At 43.5% G+C, this 15,874-nt stretch overlaps 1 protein-coding gene across 2 annotated transcripts in view; it reads right to left on the bottom strand.

The window, feature by feature from the left end:
* Positions 1–3,592: 3,592 nt before the first annotated feature.
* ASB3 (ankyrin repeat and SOCS box containing 3) overlaps positions 3,593–15,874 on the bottom strand; it is a 156,962-nt gene continuing 144,680 nt past the window's right edge. For both annotated transcript variants that reach the window (XM_040430158.1, XM_040430157.1), the window contains exons 9-10: positions 10,988–11,121; positions 3,593–3,990 (exon numbers count right to left, since the gene is read on the bottom strand). In XM_040430158.1, the coding sequence (XP_040286092.1) occupies positions 3,773–3,990; positions 10,988–11,121 (352 nt within the window). In that variant the 3' untranslated portion in view covers positions 3,593–3,772. The remainder of the gene's footprint in view (positions 3,991–10,987; positions 11,122–15,874) is intronic.

The following is a 15,874-nucleotide window of genomic DNA, read 5'->3' as shown; positions in this document are numbered from 1 at the left end:
GACCCAGGTGTTGGTGGCAGATCCTCTGTTTGCGGGGTGGCAGGTGGCACTGTCACTCCAGAGGTGGATGAGGAGGCAGAGACTGCAGCAGAAGAGGAAGCAGGAGGAGCCAGAGACCTTTCTTGGTTTTTGAGGTGTCTATTCCACTGCAGCTCGTGCTTTGCACTTAAATGCCTGGTCATGCAGGTTGTGCTCAGGTTGAGAACGTTTATGCCACGCTTCAGGCTCTGATTGCACAGCGAGCAAACCACTCGTGTCTTGTCGTCAGCACATTGTCTGAAGAACTGCCACGCCAGGGAACTCCTTGGAGCTGGCTTTGGTGTGCTCGGTCCCTTGCTGCGGTGGGCAGTAGCAGGCGTACTGTCTAGAGGACGGCCGCTCCGCTTTTGCACCCTGCTCCCTCTTCTGCTGTGCTGGTGGCTCTGTGCGACCACCGCCTCTTCCTCCAAACTACATAGGTCATGATTCCATGTGGGGTCGAGGACCTCATCGTCCTCCACATCATCTTCCACCCAGTCTTCACCCCTGCCTTCCTTGTCGGTCTGCATACTTTCGAAAGCCCCAGCAGTTGGCACCTGTGTTTCGTCATCATCAGAGACGTGCTGCGATGGTCCTCCCATGTACTCATCTTGCAAGATAAGTGGTTGGGCATCGGTGGAAGGGGTTTCACTTGTGCGTGTAGCTGGTACAGATCGACCACGTCCTCTCCCTGCAACAGGAGCTCCACCAGCAGCACCACGACCTGGGCCACGTCCCTTTTTGACGCTCTCCTCATATTTCTCGAATTTAGGATCTTGCCCTAAATGGATGTTTAATTAATAGTAGAATAGAACTACAGTATGTAAAGGGTGTATCTCAGACGGCCTGAACCAGACCAGGCCTCAATTAAAGATTTGTTTGCCCAAAATGGCTGTATTTCAAATACCTGAATTAAACCCCTGTATTTAAAGGGTGTATCTCACACGGTCTGAACCAGACTAGGCCTCAATTAAAGATTTGTTTGGCCAAAATGGCTGTATTTCAAATACCTGAATCAAACCCCTGTATGTAGAGGGTGTATCTCACACGGCCTGAACCAGTGTAGGCCTGAAGTAAAGATTTCTTTGCCCAAAATGGCTGTATTTCAAATGCCTGAATCAAACCCCTGTATGTAGAGGGTGTATCTCTGAATCTAACCCAAATGTATTAAGGGTGTATCTCACAATGACATATGCAGCAAAGGCTGCCAAATAAACTTTTTTTGTCCAATCGGGTGTTTGTTTAACAACTGAATTTGACAGCAGTATATAACCCAGGAATTTCAAACGTGCTTATGCTGCAAGGCCTGAAATATTGTGTATTTTGACCCAAAAAGGGTTTTTATTAATGAACAAATATAAGCCCTGTATATACAGGGTGTATCTCACACGGCCTGACCCACTGTAGGCCTGAATTAAAGATTTCTTTGCCCAAAATGGCTGTATTTCAAATGCCTGAATCAAACCGCTGTATGTAAAGGGTGTATCTCACACGGCCTGAACCAATGTAGGCCTGAATTCAATATTGGTGCACCAAATGGCGGTATTTCAAATCTCTAAATCTAACCCAAATGTATTAAGGGTGTATCTCACAATGACATCTGCATCAAAGGCTGCCAACTATTTTTTTTTTGCCCAAGCGAGTGTTTGTTTAACAACTGAATTTGACAACAGTATATAAGCCTGTAATTTCACACATGCTGATGCTGCAAGGCCTGAAAATAGTGTTTTTTGGCAAAAAAGTGTGTTTTTAAAACCCTAGAAAATTATGGCTGTATTTCCAGCTTAAATTGCACACTGACTAATCCAGATGTTGTATATTGACAAAAAAATGGTGATTGTTAATGTCCCAAAAGCTCAGATGCAGTGCTGGTGCACTGAGCTTGCATAAAATGGCCGCCGCCCACCTAACAGACGGATAAAAGTTATTTTTTTTTGGTCAATGGGCTCAGGGCAGGGTAAAAAGATTTTGCCCTGCACCCACACAACTATTTCTATGTAGATCGCTGAGTTAGATTCTCTCCTATTCTCTCCCTGAAATCACCAGTCCAGCAGCATCCTCTCCCTACACTTGTAACAGCAGAGTGACGTGCAGCGCTACGTGAGTCAAGCTTATATAGAGCCTGGGTCACATGCTGCTCTGGCCAATCACAGCCATGCCATTAGTAGGCATGGCTGTGATGGCTTCTACGGTCAGACAGTTAAACGCTTGTTGATTGGCTGCTCTGCAGCCTTTCAAAAAGCGCCAAGAAAGCGCCGAACACCGAACTTTTACTGAAATGTTCGGGGTCCAAAAATCCTAAAGTTCGGTATGAACCCGAACTTTACAGTTCAGGTTCGCTCAACCCTAGTCGGGGGTCAATCTCCTTGTCATGCCGTTATGGTGATGATATGGAAATCTGAGCTTTAAGAGTATGAGAAGTTAATGCTACTGAAACTTAAATTGTTGAACTTGGAGATTATAAAATCTGCTTATAATCATAATTGTGTGGCCTGTAGTGTGTAAGAGTATGGTTTTATCAGTAGGCATGTGCAATACAACATACTGGTAGAAATATATAAATATTCATATAATCTAAATAGGTAGATCTGGTTTTCATTATACGTAACGGTCTAGTCTTTTCTCTACTAATGTATGCATATTTCACATATCTTTTATATTGTTTTAATTGGTGACAATGTTCAGCCAGTTCAACAGCTACTGGAACCATGTTAAATTTGTCATAATAAGCCCTCCTTAATAAATATGAGAAACTGTCTGTGTTACGTCAGTCTTATTCTTGAGCACAAAATGGTGCATATGCTTTCTTGTGGTCTCTACCAGCTGACGTAACTTAGGACAATCATTGAAATCTCTGGAGTGAACTGTGTTAGCGTGGAGTTCCTGAGCAACCTAAATTCTCTACTCTAGCAAGTAACTCCAGCTCGGTGAGCCTGACTTGTCCAAACATTACACTGTTGGCTGTTCATTTCGGTGATCATATGTGGCTTTCTCCATTGTTAGCACCTGATTGTAGGGGGTTAGATAAGCCACATTGGAAAAGGTCGGTCAACTTAGGTTAAAACGTGGATTTCCTGCTGAGACAATGCTTTGAAGTACTGTAAACTGGAACCAGCATCAGAGCTCCTATTGCTTGTGTCACACATATACTTGCTTGTTTCAGGATTACACCAAACTTGTAATTCCAGGGGAGAAAAAGCGGTCTAGAAGCCATTACTTCAAAGTGTGTACAACAGAAAATATAGGAGGAAATATAAGAACCATTATTAGGTATGATATACTCTTCCAGTAATTCTCTGTGTCAGTTTTCAGATATTTGTTTCCACCTACCGAGGAGCAGGAGGCATTACGGCCCATCTAGAATGACAGTTATATTAAAACATAAATAAATCAAACTACATGGTCGCAATGTCTTTCATACTGGAAGAGACCTTAAAAGATGCATTGAGTCCAGAACCAGCCGAATAACTTCCCAAGGAACATGTTTGCACAATGCATGAAAACCTTGATGCCCGTGAGCCTATACAAAGACACAAAACATTGACAATAGAACAATGCATATTTATAGGGCACATTTTACATGATATTTACATCTATACTTCCTGCTCCTTACATCGCAGATTTACATAGCAGCATGTTTCAGTCCAGAATGCATCAAAAACATTTTATAACATATCTACAAGTGGTATTCAAAATTGAAATTCAGCCTAGGGCAGTGTATTAATGTCCAGTCAAGGTGATATACGGATTTCCATCAATCACTTGCTTGAGAGATATTTGCTAGGTTATCCTCAGGAGAATCATCCTTTCTGGCAATACCATGGTGATGTAGCACATCAGAATACTGCAGATAATCTTGAAGGCAGACAGGAAGAGGCAGTCGAGATATGTATTTATTAGACCGTAAATGTTCCGTTTTCAAGAGCGAACGGATTTTAAGTCGGCAGAGATGCATCAGTGATGGGAGAGATGCTGTGCATAAGGGAACAAAAAAATTCATATTTTGAGAGGAATACAAAAGTTTGTTGAGTGTTTCAGTAAGCTAGAGGGTGCGACCACATTGAGGTAAGTCATTCATATATTGCAACAGATGTTTAAATCTTATGGCACGAGAAGTAGTTGGCAAATCGGACAGTGTAGTTGCTGAGGTTCCACATGAGGCTTGTTCTGCTAACATATGTCTAGTTATCTCCCAAGGCCTCAGACTTACATAGGTCCTAAATTCCTGGGGACTAAGAGCCTTCACACACGACCAACACGTGGAAGAGAGGCAAACGCTCTAGAGACACCAGGTAAATTTGTAGGTACTTAGTAGGGATGAGCAAAACCGTGGAAGTTCAAGTTTGCCGGGTTTGGGACCCGAACCCCATTGAAGTCAATGGGACCCGAACTTCACTTTATTATTTTCCGTTATAACATGGTTATATCAGAAAATAATAGCAACAATATGGCCATTTAGGGGTTTGAAAAAACAACAACTCGCCTCGTCAACTTGATCGCACTGCAGCACCTTCTTTTATCTTTACTGAACAGGACCTGCGATATGCGTGATGACATCACCATGTGGCAGGTCCTGTTCACTGAAGATAGAAGAAGCTGATGCGCGATCAAGTGGATGAGGCGAGTTGCTGGGTTTTTTTTTAACCCCTAAATGGGCATATTGTTTTGCATTCTGTCTTAAGAATGCTATTATTTTCCGATATAACCATGTTAACCCCAGTAAAGACTGGATATGGAAATAATAGCTTACCGTTTAGACTGAGAAGTCTTGGCTCTGGCTTTATATACTCTGCTTTGTCCAACTGATAATTTGGGAATTAACAAAATCTATTAACATTTTTATTCTAAAACCCATGAATGCCAAGTCCTGTATCCTGCTACTTTCAATTATCTTCAATGCTTGTGTCTGAGAAAGCACCAGTGCCACCCTCCTCATTCACCTCTATCCTTGCATGACACCGCTAGTTGAGTACACATCAAAAGAATTTCAAAGCCTCTTGCTTCATCCATCACCTCCTGAATAGATATTTTACATAAGGATTATATTTCTTTTTCCATCTTCATTTTTTTCCCACCGGATTACGGCGTGAATACATTTAGAAAGTTTGGACTGGATGCTTGCAAGTATTAGGCAGTCTTAAACTGAGCAGTTACAGTGTGTTCTGATAGGAGCCAGGAGGTTTATGATTGTCAAGCTTGTTATACAAGCTTCAGCTTCTCGCTAACTTTATGTGCTGACAGGAAACATTGGAAATCATCATTTATAAAAGTCTGTCAATGCTGGACTGTAAAAAAAAAAATATATATATATATATATATATATATATATATATATTTCCTATCCATCCTATTTTTAGCCTGAGCAGTGCTGAAACTTTTAGGATTCTTGTCAGAAGTTTAAAATTTAAAGAGCACCCGTCACCTACCGACAAAGCAGATGACCAATTTGTGAGCTGGGCCATGACGGCAAAGCATCATGACTTCTCCCACAGGTCTTGACGTATGTTCACAAGGATGTGCAGGAATCATTTACCTGCAGTGTGTTCATTATAGGTAAACAGCTTCTAAGACATCTTGAGAATTTGTCTCTCAAGACGATCATTGATTTTCTGGAAAAACCACTGCAGCAGACCACAACCATAGTATAAAGCAGTGGTAGAGTGCATGCACTGAATGGATTCTGACATATTTGTAGCTGCAATCAATATAGACAATCAGGAGCAGATGCTTAACAGATCAAAAAAGGGACTCAAGGGGACGTTCACATGGGGCGGAATTTTCAATGCAGATTTTGCTGTATTTCCACAACTGTGATTTTGAAGCAGATTTCAGCCTCTACATTGCAAAGGGTGAAATCTGCAATGGAAATACACAGCATAAAGTGACATGTGCCAGATGTAGAATGCACAACGCAGGTCAATAAACACTGCGTGGATGAACTTTATCAAAACCTCACATTTTTTGCTGGATGAGAATGCAAATTTGAAGTGTATCCATCTCACGTGGACGTACCTTCAACAGTCCCACTGTATGTCCAAGTGGACGTTTAGTTTGCTCATCTTTAGTTTTCTCAGTAAAGAAAAGCCAGCTCCAAAGACATCATTGGTGGTACAGCAAGAGTCTCCCATGGACATCTATGTGCTGAAACCTACTGGTAACTGTGGCTTGTGTACCGATATCCGTGTATACTGTCACAGGCTACTAGAGTGGGAATACCCCTTTAAATAACCTCAGCAGCACACGCTGAATACATAAACTGCAGAGAAATACAGAGGGATTTCTTTTAATTAGCACTGATATTTCTAGTAAAAGGTTAAAGTAAATGTAAACCACTGACTTTTCTCCTTTTGCTGGCGATTTAGCAGAATTTCTGATATGAAACACAAAATGGCATCTCAGTAAATAATTACCTATAAAAGCCGACTATGAAAGGTCTTTTAATTAAAAGGGGTTTTCTGGTAATTGTTATTTTTTATCAAGTGCCTGCAATATGCCCCCTGAAACAGAAGATTCATACTTACAGTACCTGCTCCAAACTGCTATGGTCTACTGCGCTGCCTCCATCTTCCGACATGGTTACATGCACCCCTCCACTGGTGACGTGCTGCTTGTGACCACATCCCAGCTGAAGCCAGTCATTGGCTGGAGAGGTGCATGGGACCATGTCCATAGCCAGCCCGAAGTAAACCGTGCGGGGAACGCTACACGGAGGCAGCAGGGGCAGCGCTGAGGACTGGAGTGGTGTGAAGCAGGTAAGTATGGTTCTGGGGAAATGCGGCAGGAACTTGATAAAAAATAATTACCAAAATAAAACCCCATGAATGGCCGTTCTACATTGCCAATGTATTTTCTAATGTTACCATGATTTTGTTTTAGGCATTTCTGTTACTAACTGTATTTATATTCAACTAGCAGAAAGACCCGGCTTCGCACTGGTATATTTCATCTAATGTTTGTGTGTCGTTAATATATAGACAGTATCCCCCATAACAGTGACATCTACAGTACCCCACTCCTTTTAACAGTGACCTTCACAGCCCCCCCCACCCCTTAACACTGACCCCCCCAAAGTGCCCCGCCTCCTTAAAATGGGACCTCCACAGCAGCCCACCCACTTAACTTTGACCTTCACAGCAGCCTGCCCCTTCAACAGTGACTTCTACAGCACCCGCCCCTTAACACTGACCATAGGTTACAGTCCCTTTAACTGTGACCTCCACCATTCCGGGCCGCCTTAACAGAGACCGCCACAGCGACTGTCCCTTTAGCAGTGATTGCCACAGTACCCCGCTCCCTTAACAGTGACCTCCACTGTACCCCACTCCCTTAACAGTGACCTCACAATACCCCGCTGCCCCTTTTAATAGTGGCCTCTACAGTCCCCTCCTCCCTTAACAATGACCTCCACAGTGCCCGCCCATTTAACAGTAACATCCACAGCGCCTTCCCCTTTAACAGTGACCTCCACAGCGGCCGCCCCTTTATTAGTGACCTCCACAGTATCCAGTCCACTTAAAGGGATTCTGTCACCAGGTTTCACCCCTGTCAGCTAAACATTTGCTGATGTTCAGGGCCTCATCAGGATTCCTAATGTGGGTTTCTAAATGTGATCCGTAGCCTTATTTTCCAAAAAAACAGGTTTTATTAACCTGTCACTCAAAGAAATAAGATGCCCAAGGGGATGTCAAGGGATGCAAGGTGCCAGCCGCACCCACCGCCGTTCGTGCCCAGCGCCGCCTTTCCAGACTTCTGCACCGCCTCCTAATCCTCTGTGCCGCTTCTCGCTCTCCCTCCATCCCCCCTCCTCCTGCTGTAAGATCTTGCGCGTGCGCACAGGGCTCTGCCTGATGCGCCCGTGCGGACTTCTCGATTTGGCTTCTTAAAGCGAAGTGCGCATGCGCCGGCACTTCGTTCAACCCAAGTATGACCTGCACTCTGGCGCCAGCCTCTCAGAGCCCTGTGCGCACGCGCAATATCTTACAGCAGGAGGAGGGGGGAGGGAGGGAGAGCGATAGGCGGCACAGAGGATTAGGAGGCGGTGCAGAAGTCTGGAAAGGCGGCGCTGGGCACGAACGGCGGTGGGTGCGGCCGGCACCTTGCATCCCTTGACATCCCTTTGGGCACCTTATTTCTTTGAGTGACAGGTTAGTAAAACCAGTTTTTTTAGCAAAATAAGGCTACGGATCACATTTAAAAGCCCACATTAGGAATCCTGATGAGGCCCTGAACATCAGCATATGTTTAGCTGACAGGGGTGAAACCTGGTGACAGAATCCCTTTAACAGTGATTTCCACAATAACCCACCCCTTAACAGTGACCTCCACAAAAGCTGCCCCTTTAATAGTGACCTCCACAGTCCCCCGCCCTATTAATAGTGATCTCCACAGCGGCCGGTCCTTTATTTGAGACCTCCACAGTACCCCGTCTCGTTAACAGTGATTTCCATAATAACCCACCCCCTTAACAGTGACCTCCACACAGGTCTGTTCCCTTAAAATGTGACCTCCACAGCACCCCGCAACCTTAACAGTGACCTCTACAGCACCCCGCCCCTTAACACTGACCTCCATAGCCGACCGTCACCTTAACTGTGACCTCCACAGCAACCGCCCATTTAACAGTGACCTCCACAGCGGACGCTCCTTTATTAGTGACCTTCACAGTACCCCATCTCCTTAACAGTGATTTCCACAACACCCCGCCCCCTTAACAGTGGCCTCTACATCAATCTGCCCCTTAACACTGACCTCCATATCAGACTGTCCCCTTAACTGTGACCTCCACAGCAGCCTGCCCCCTTAACTGTGACCTCAGCACTCTGCTCCCTTAACAGTGTCATCCACAGCACCCTGCCCCTTTACAGCAGTGAAGAAAAATGGCTGGGTTGTTATGGAAATCTGGTGTAAAACTGTGTGTATGTGGAGACTAAGGGCCTGCGAGCTTCTATTGGCTGATAAGGGTCATGTGACCATGTGTATGGCAGTCGGCATATGAGGAGAAAGACCTGCAAGCTTCTATTGGCTAATTTAGATCATGTGATGGTGCTATATTTGCATTTTTGGCAATATCTCAGGAATGGTCCAAGCTAGAGAGCTGAGACCTGGTCTAAAACCTTCCCGGACACCCGATGTACCTGTGTGCCAGATTTCGCAATTGTAAATGTGATGGTGCAGATTCCTTTAGCGGACATACATACTGTGAGGGGTAGCTCTCTTTCACTGGGGTCACGCTCACAGATATCTTCACAGACAATGGATTTTCATGTTCAAAATGTGCTTTATTGTGGCAAAAGCTCAAACATAAACAGTAGGAAATAAATGCCTGCCCGTCTGGGCACTAACTACAACATAAGACATGTCTCTCTGACTCACCTACAGTATACATCACAGTTCACACACTGTTTCAGGTGCAGCTTTCTCAGCCCAATAGTCCACCAATCCCCAGGCTGCAGCACGGTCAGAATATCTCCCAGCCTCCTGGTCTCTCAGCCTGGTCCAGCTGAGACCACACTCACAGAGCCTCACCAGGCCTCTGTTTGCACACTCCCCCCTTACTTACACCCTGGCCTGAGTACCTCCAGCTGGTCTCACTTGTGGTGGAATAGGGGTGTGGGCCGCACTATCCACTCCTTCCTTGCCTCTAATCTGTGTGAGATCTGTCACTGTCTCACAATACATACATACATACACTCAGTTTTATATATTAGATACAATCCATTGCATTTCCTCTGCAAACCATAGCATCTGTAAAGGCCCCCGTTCACATCAGTTTATTATTGGCCAAACTGGCTGACATTTTAATGTATTTGGAGAGCTCCTGACTCTTTCCCGAAGATGATGTTGGTGGAGTAAAGGATGGGGCAAACTGGGCAAATTTCTTTACCTGATCCTTTTCTTATCTGAGAGAAAAGCCACCACAATAGATGTCTGGCAGCAGCTTTCTCTTTTTCCCCCAATAAAAAATCCATACACACTTAAAGGAGTTATCCACAAATTAATATTGCTGACCTATCCTAAGGAGAGGTCATCAATATCAGATTGGTGGGGGTCTGACACCCGGGATCCCCGCCGATCAACTGTTAGAAAAGGCCTCTTCCTAGGCCATGTGACATCATCGTACATCAGTCACATGGCCTAGTTGCTGCTCAGCCCTGTTCACATAAATGTGGCTAAGCTGCAATACCAAGCACAGATGCTATCCAGTGTACGGCACTGTGCTTGGTAAGCTCCCGGGAGGCTGCTGCGCTCACCAGTGCTTTGGTGAGCGCAGCAGCTTCCCAAAACCACTGATTAGCGCCGGATGCCCCTTTAATGAACTGAGCATACTGTATGCGTATTATGTGTATAAGGGGGAGTCAGGAGAGAGAGCAGTCAACTGAACAAGGCGTTCTGCCAGCAGCCTATGAAGGTGTATGGGCACCATAACTTTAGGGACAACAGTAGGGCGTCAAACATAGTCAAAAAGTGCAACTTCGTGCATGAGAATTTCAAGCACAACCATACACTATAGGGCTAAAATTTACATTTGCCCTAGAGACTCCATTCGAAATTCTGATAGATTTGACATAAAAAAATTGTGAATGTTGATTTTTCTTGCCATAAAAAACTCTGAAACCCTAATGAGCTCCATTATAAGACAATAGGGTCCATCGTTCACATCTGTCCTACAACGGATATCACACAGCTACATCGCATGTGTGACTAAAGTCTCATGTGGACGAATCCTCAGAAGATATATCTCCATACGCTCATCTATACGTGTACAGTTCCTCTGCAGTAAAATCATTTTGTTATTTGCTTACAAGACAAGGAGCTGTTATTTTAGCCAAAAGCGTAGACTTGTACTTCACACATCTTACTTAGTCCTGTACTGTTGTAGTTTTCAGTAAATGCCCTGAAGAGCTTTTTCCCCCCCTCTAATCACTATAATCCGAGGCACAGAGAATTCATCTGACAGTTGTTTGCTTACCGAAATGCTTGTGTGGAATCCAGGTGAAGTGTTCTGCGTGGGTGGACAGGAGCATCTCCACATCTGCAGAAAGCCGCTTCCAATTAGTGAACTCGAGAGTAAAATTAACAACCTCGTTATTTACAGAACGGATCCTGCACAACGAAAAATGAAACGAAACGTAATACAGTGCCCTGGAACATCCTGTCTCTACCGCTTGGTGACATCACTCATTAAATACTGAATGGACAGATAAACAGATAAAGCAAGGGACTTCTATGGCAGAAATGGAAGGGGGGTGGTCATAAATAATAAAGATATTATTTGCATTTTTCTTAAAATATCTGTCAGTAGATTGTAAAGTCAAAATAATAGTTGGAAAACCTTAAAATAAAATCTGGAATCACTCGACCAGGTTCAGATTTTATAAATTTATACATATAACCTTACACAACACATTTTTTGTCTTTTGGGGCTGATGTCTACGAGCCTGGTACATTAACTGGAAGAGACATCTGTCCTTTCAACTATGCAATTTCCTATTATTCAGAGATCCCTTGTACACTGTCTAAGGACCACAACTGCCGTGTAACCATCTACAGCAGCTACATAGAGGATGCCGACCGGACCTCTTGAGAAGTTTACTTTTCATATTATGGTTTGCTTATCATATTTAGCTTGTTTAATCAATGTTACTTATAAAGGTGGTTGTCCACTTCTTTACTATTGATGATCTCTCCTCACGATAGGCCATTAATATCTGATAGTCAGGGGTCCAACATCCTGAACCCTGGTCAATCAGTTGTTTCAGAACTGTGAAGCCAGTGCCGGAAATACACAACTTGGTCCGTCGTGTAGTGGACGGAGCTGTCTGCTACAGCACTGCTCCCACTGAAGTGAATGGTGGCAGCACTGCAGTTACAAGGTCAGCCCACTGCCCAATGGATGGAGCTGTGTACTTCTGGCGCAAGACTCTAACAGCTGATTGGGGGTCAGACACTCTGCAACCTCACCAAAGATCAGATATGATATTGGAAATTAGTTGATAACCCCTTACAGTATTCTCTATCAAAGGTTGGCTCATTGATACTTGACATTCCAAAAGTACAGATTCTCAAATTCAAGAAAAAACAACCTGTAGCATGTTTGTTGTCTGTATATCTCTAATAACCTTCCACTCAACTACAAAATCAATTTACTACTCCAGGCATTATATTCAGTCCCAGTTTCTGATCCACTCTCTGAAAACTTTAACCACCGCTGCCTTAAATGATTTAAAAACTCAGCAATTTGGTTTATTCTTGCATTACACCTTCACTGTTCCTGTTTTGGCACTTACAAGGTCCCCCGCTTAGTCAGTCACTGGCTGAGGCAGGCCAGAGCCACGGCCAGTGATTGGCTGAGAGGGAATTTACTGTGTGTCAAATGGGACCAGAAAGCAAAGACCATTAGGTTCCCACTAAGGCCCCCTACATATTTGTCGAGCTTTCAGGCTCAGTTCCCCTCCGGCATGAAACAGAAAACGCACAGGGGGAACTGGGCCAGAACTGATTCCATATCTTTCTATAGGATCGTGGACATACATTTGGCACAACAGTTGTGATGCCGGATGCCAAATAGCACCAGACACAAAAAAAAACGCTGCATGCAGCATTTTTATGTCCGGCCCTATGAGTGTACAGTCGTGGCCAAAAGTTTTGAGAATTACATAAATATTGGAAATTGGAAAAGTTGCTGCTTAAATTTTTATAATAGCAATTTGCATATATTCCAGAATGTTATGAAGAGTGATCAGATGCATTGCATAGTCCTTCTTTGCCATGAAAATTAACTTAATCCCAATAAAACCTTTTCACAGCATTTCATTGCTGTCATTAAAGGACCTGCTGAGATCATTTCAGTAATCGTCTTGTTAACTCAGGTGAGAATGTTGACGAGCACAAGGCTGGAGATCATTATGTCAGGCTGATTGGGTTAAAATGGCAGACTTGACATGTTAAAAGGAGGGTGATGCTTGAAATCATTGTTCTTCCATTGTTAACCATGGTGACCTGCAAAGAAACGCGTGCAGCCATCATTGCGTTGCATAAAAATGGCTTCACAGGCAAGGATATTGTGGCTACCAAGATTGCACCTCAATCAACAATTTATAGGATCATCAAGAACTTCAAGGAAAGAGGTTCAATTCTTGTTAAGAAGGCTTCAGGGCGTCCAAGAAAGTCCAGCAAGCGCCAGGATCGTCTCCTAAAGAGGATTCAGCTGCGGGATCGGAGTGCCACCAGTGCAGATCTTGCTCAGGAATTGCAGCAGGGAGGTGTGAGCGCCATCTGCATGCACAGTGAGACAAAGACTTTTGGAAGATGGTCTGGTGTCAAGAAGGGCAGCAAAGAAGCCACTTCTCTCCAAAAAAAACATAAGGGACACATTGATCTTCTGCAGAAAGTATGGTGAATGGACTGCTGAGGACTGGGGCAAAGTCATATTCTCCGATGAAGCCTCTTTCCGATTGTTTGGGGCATCTGGAAAAAGGCTTGTCCGGAGAAGAAAAGGTGAGCGCTACCATCAGTCCTGTGTCATGCCAACAGTAAAGCATCCTGAGACCATTCATGTGTGGGGTTGCTTCTCATCCAAGGGAGTGGGCTCACTCACAATTTTGCCCAAAAATTTGGTGAAGAACAATGCATTTTCCAGCACGATGGAGCACCGTGCCATAAGGCAAAAGTGATAACTAACTGGCTCGGGGACCAAAACGTTGACATTTTGGGTCCATGGCCTGGAAACTCCCCATATCTTAATCCCATTGAGAACTTATGGTCAATCCTCAAGAGGCGGGTGGACAAACAAAAACCCACTAATTCTGACAAACTCCAAGAAGTGATTATGAAAGAATGGGTTGCTATCAGTCAGGAATTTGCCCAGAAGTTGATTGAGAGCATGCCCAGTCGAATTGCAGAGGTCCTGAAAAAAAAAAGGGCCAACACTGCAAATACTGACTCTTTGCATAAATGTCATGTAATTGTCGATAAAAGCCTTTGAAACGTATGAAGTGCGTGTAATTATATTTCACTACATCACAGAAACAACGGAAACAAAGATCTAAAAGCAGTTTAGCAGCAAACTTTGTGAAAACTAATATTTGTGTCATTCTCAAAACTTTTGACCACGACTGTACTAGTTTAGTAGCTCTTCTCTGAACTCTCTCCAAAGTATCAATATCCTTCTGAAGATATGGTCTCCAGTACTGCGCACAATACTCCAAATGAGGTCTCACTAGTGCTCTGTAGAGCGGCATGAGTACCTCCCTCTTTCTACTGGTAATGCCTCTCCCTATACACCCAAGCATTCTGCTAGCATTTCCTGCTGCTCTATGACATTGTCTGCCTACCTTTAAGTCTTCTGAAATAATGACCCCTAAATCCCTTTCCTCAGATACTGAGGTTAGGACTGTATTACTGATTTTATATTCTGCTCTTGGGTTTTTACGCCACAGGTGCATTATCTTATCCAGATTTTTGACCATTCCTCTAGTTTTCCTAAATCCTTTTCCATTTGGTGTATCCCTCCAGGAACATCAACCCTGTTACAAATCTTTGTGTCATCAGCAAAAAGACACACCTTACCATCGAGGCCTTCTGCAATTTCACTGATAAAGATATTAAACAATATGGGTCCCAGAACAGATCCCTGAGGTACCCCACTGGTAACAAGACCATGGTCTGAATATACTCCATTGACTACAACCCTCTGTTGTCTGTCACTCAGCCACTGCCTAATCTGGGAGTCCACGCACAAAGACTGCAATTTATTGATAAGCCTTCTATGTGGGACAGTATCAAAAGCCTTACTAAGGTTCAGATAAGCGATGTCTACTGCACCTCCGCCATCTATTATTTTAGTCACCCAATCAAAAAAATCAATAAGATTAGTTTGACATGATCTCCCTGAAGTAAACCCATGCTGTTTTTCATCTTTCAATCCATGGGATTTTAGATGTTCCACAATCCTCTCCTTAAGTATGGTTTCCATTAATTTCCCCACTATTGATGTCAGGCTTACTGGCCTATAGTTGCCCGATTACTCCCTACTACCTTTCTTGTGAATGGGCACAACATTTGCCAATTTCCAATCTTCTGGGACGACTCCTGTTGCCAGTGATTGGTTAAATAAATTTGTTAATGGTTTTGCTAGTTCGCCGTTGAGCTCTTTTAATAGCTTTGGGTGTATCCCATCAGGCCCCTGTGACTTATTTGTAATAATTTTAGAGAGCTGACTTACAACCTCTTCCTCTGTAAAGACACATGCATCAAAAGATTCATTAGTCTTCCTTCCTAACTGAGGTCCTTTTCCTTCATTTTCCTTTGTAAAAAGTGAACAGAAGTATTCATTGAGGCAGTCAGCTTGTTCTTTATGTTCTTCCATATACCTTCCTTCTTTTTTTTTTAAATTTGGTAATTCCTTGTTTTAGTTTCCTTTTTTCATTTATGTATCTGAAGAATGTCTTATCGCCTTTTTTCACTGACTGAGCTAATTTCTCTTCTGCCTGTGCTTTAGAAGCTCTTATAACTTGTTTGGCCTCTCTCTGCCTAATCTTATAAATTTGCCTGTCATCCTCGTTTTTTTTTTTATTTTTTATAATTACTAAATGCTATCTTTTAGTTTTTAATGATTCTGGCCACTTCTGCTGAGTACCACAGTGGTCTCTTCCTTTTTTGCTTTTACTGACAAGCCTAATGCAATTTTCTGTTGCCTTCAATAGTGCCACTTTTAAGTAGCCCCATTTCTCCTGGACTCCATTGAAACTGTTCCAATCTGATAGGGACTCGTATACCACTAATCTAATTTTAGAAAAGTCAGTTTTTCTAAAATCTAAAACTTTTGTTTTTGTGTGGTGTGACTCAGTCACTGTAC

Source organism: Bufo bufo, chromosome 4 (assembly GCF_905171765.1).
Source record: "Bufo bufo chromosome 4, aBufBuf1.1, whole genome shotgun sequence".
Classification (NCBI taxonomy): domain Eukaryota; kingdom Metazoa; phylum Chordata; class Amphibia; order Anura; family Bufonidae; genus Bufo; species Bufo bufo.
The sequence above is the reverse complement of the archived record's forward strand: the minus strand, read 5'-3'. Positions and strand labels throughout refer to the sequence as shown.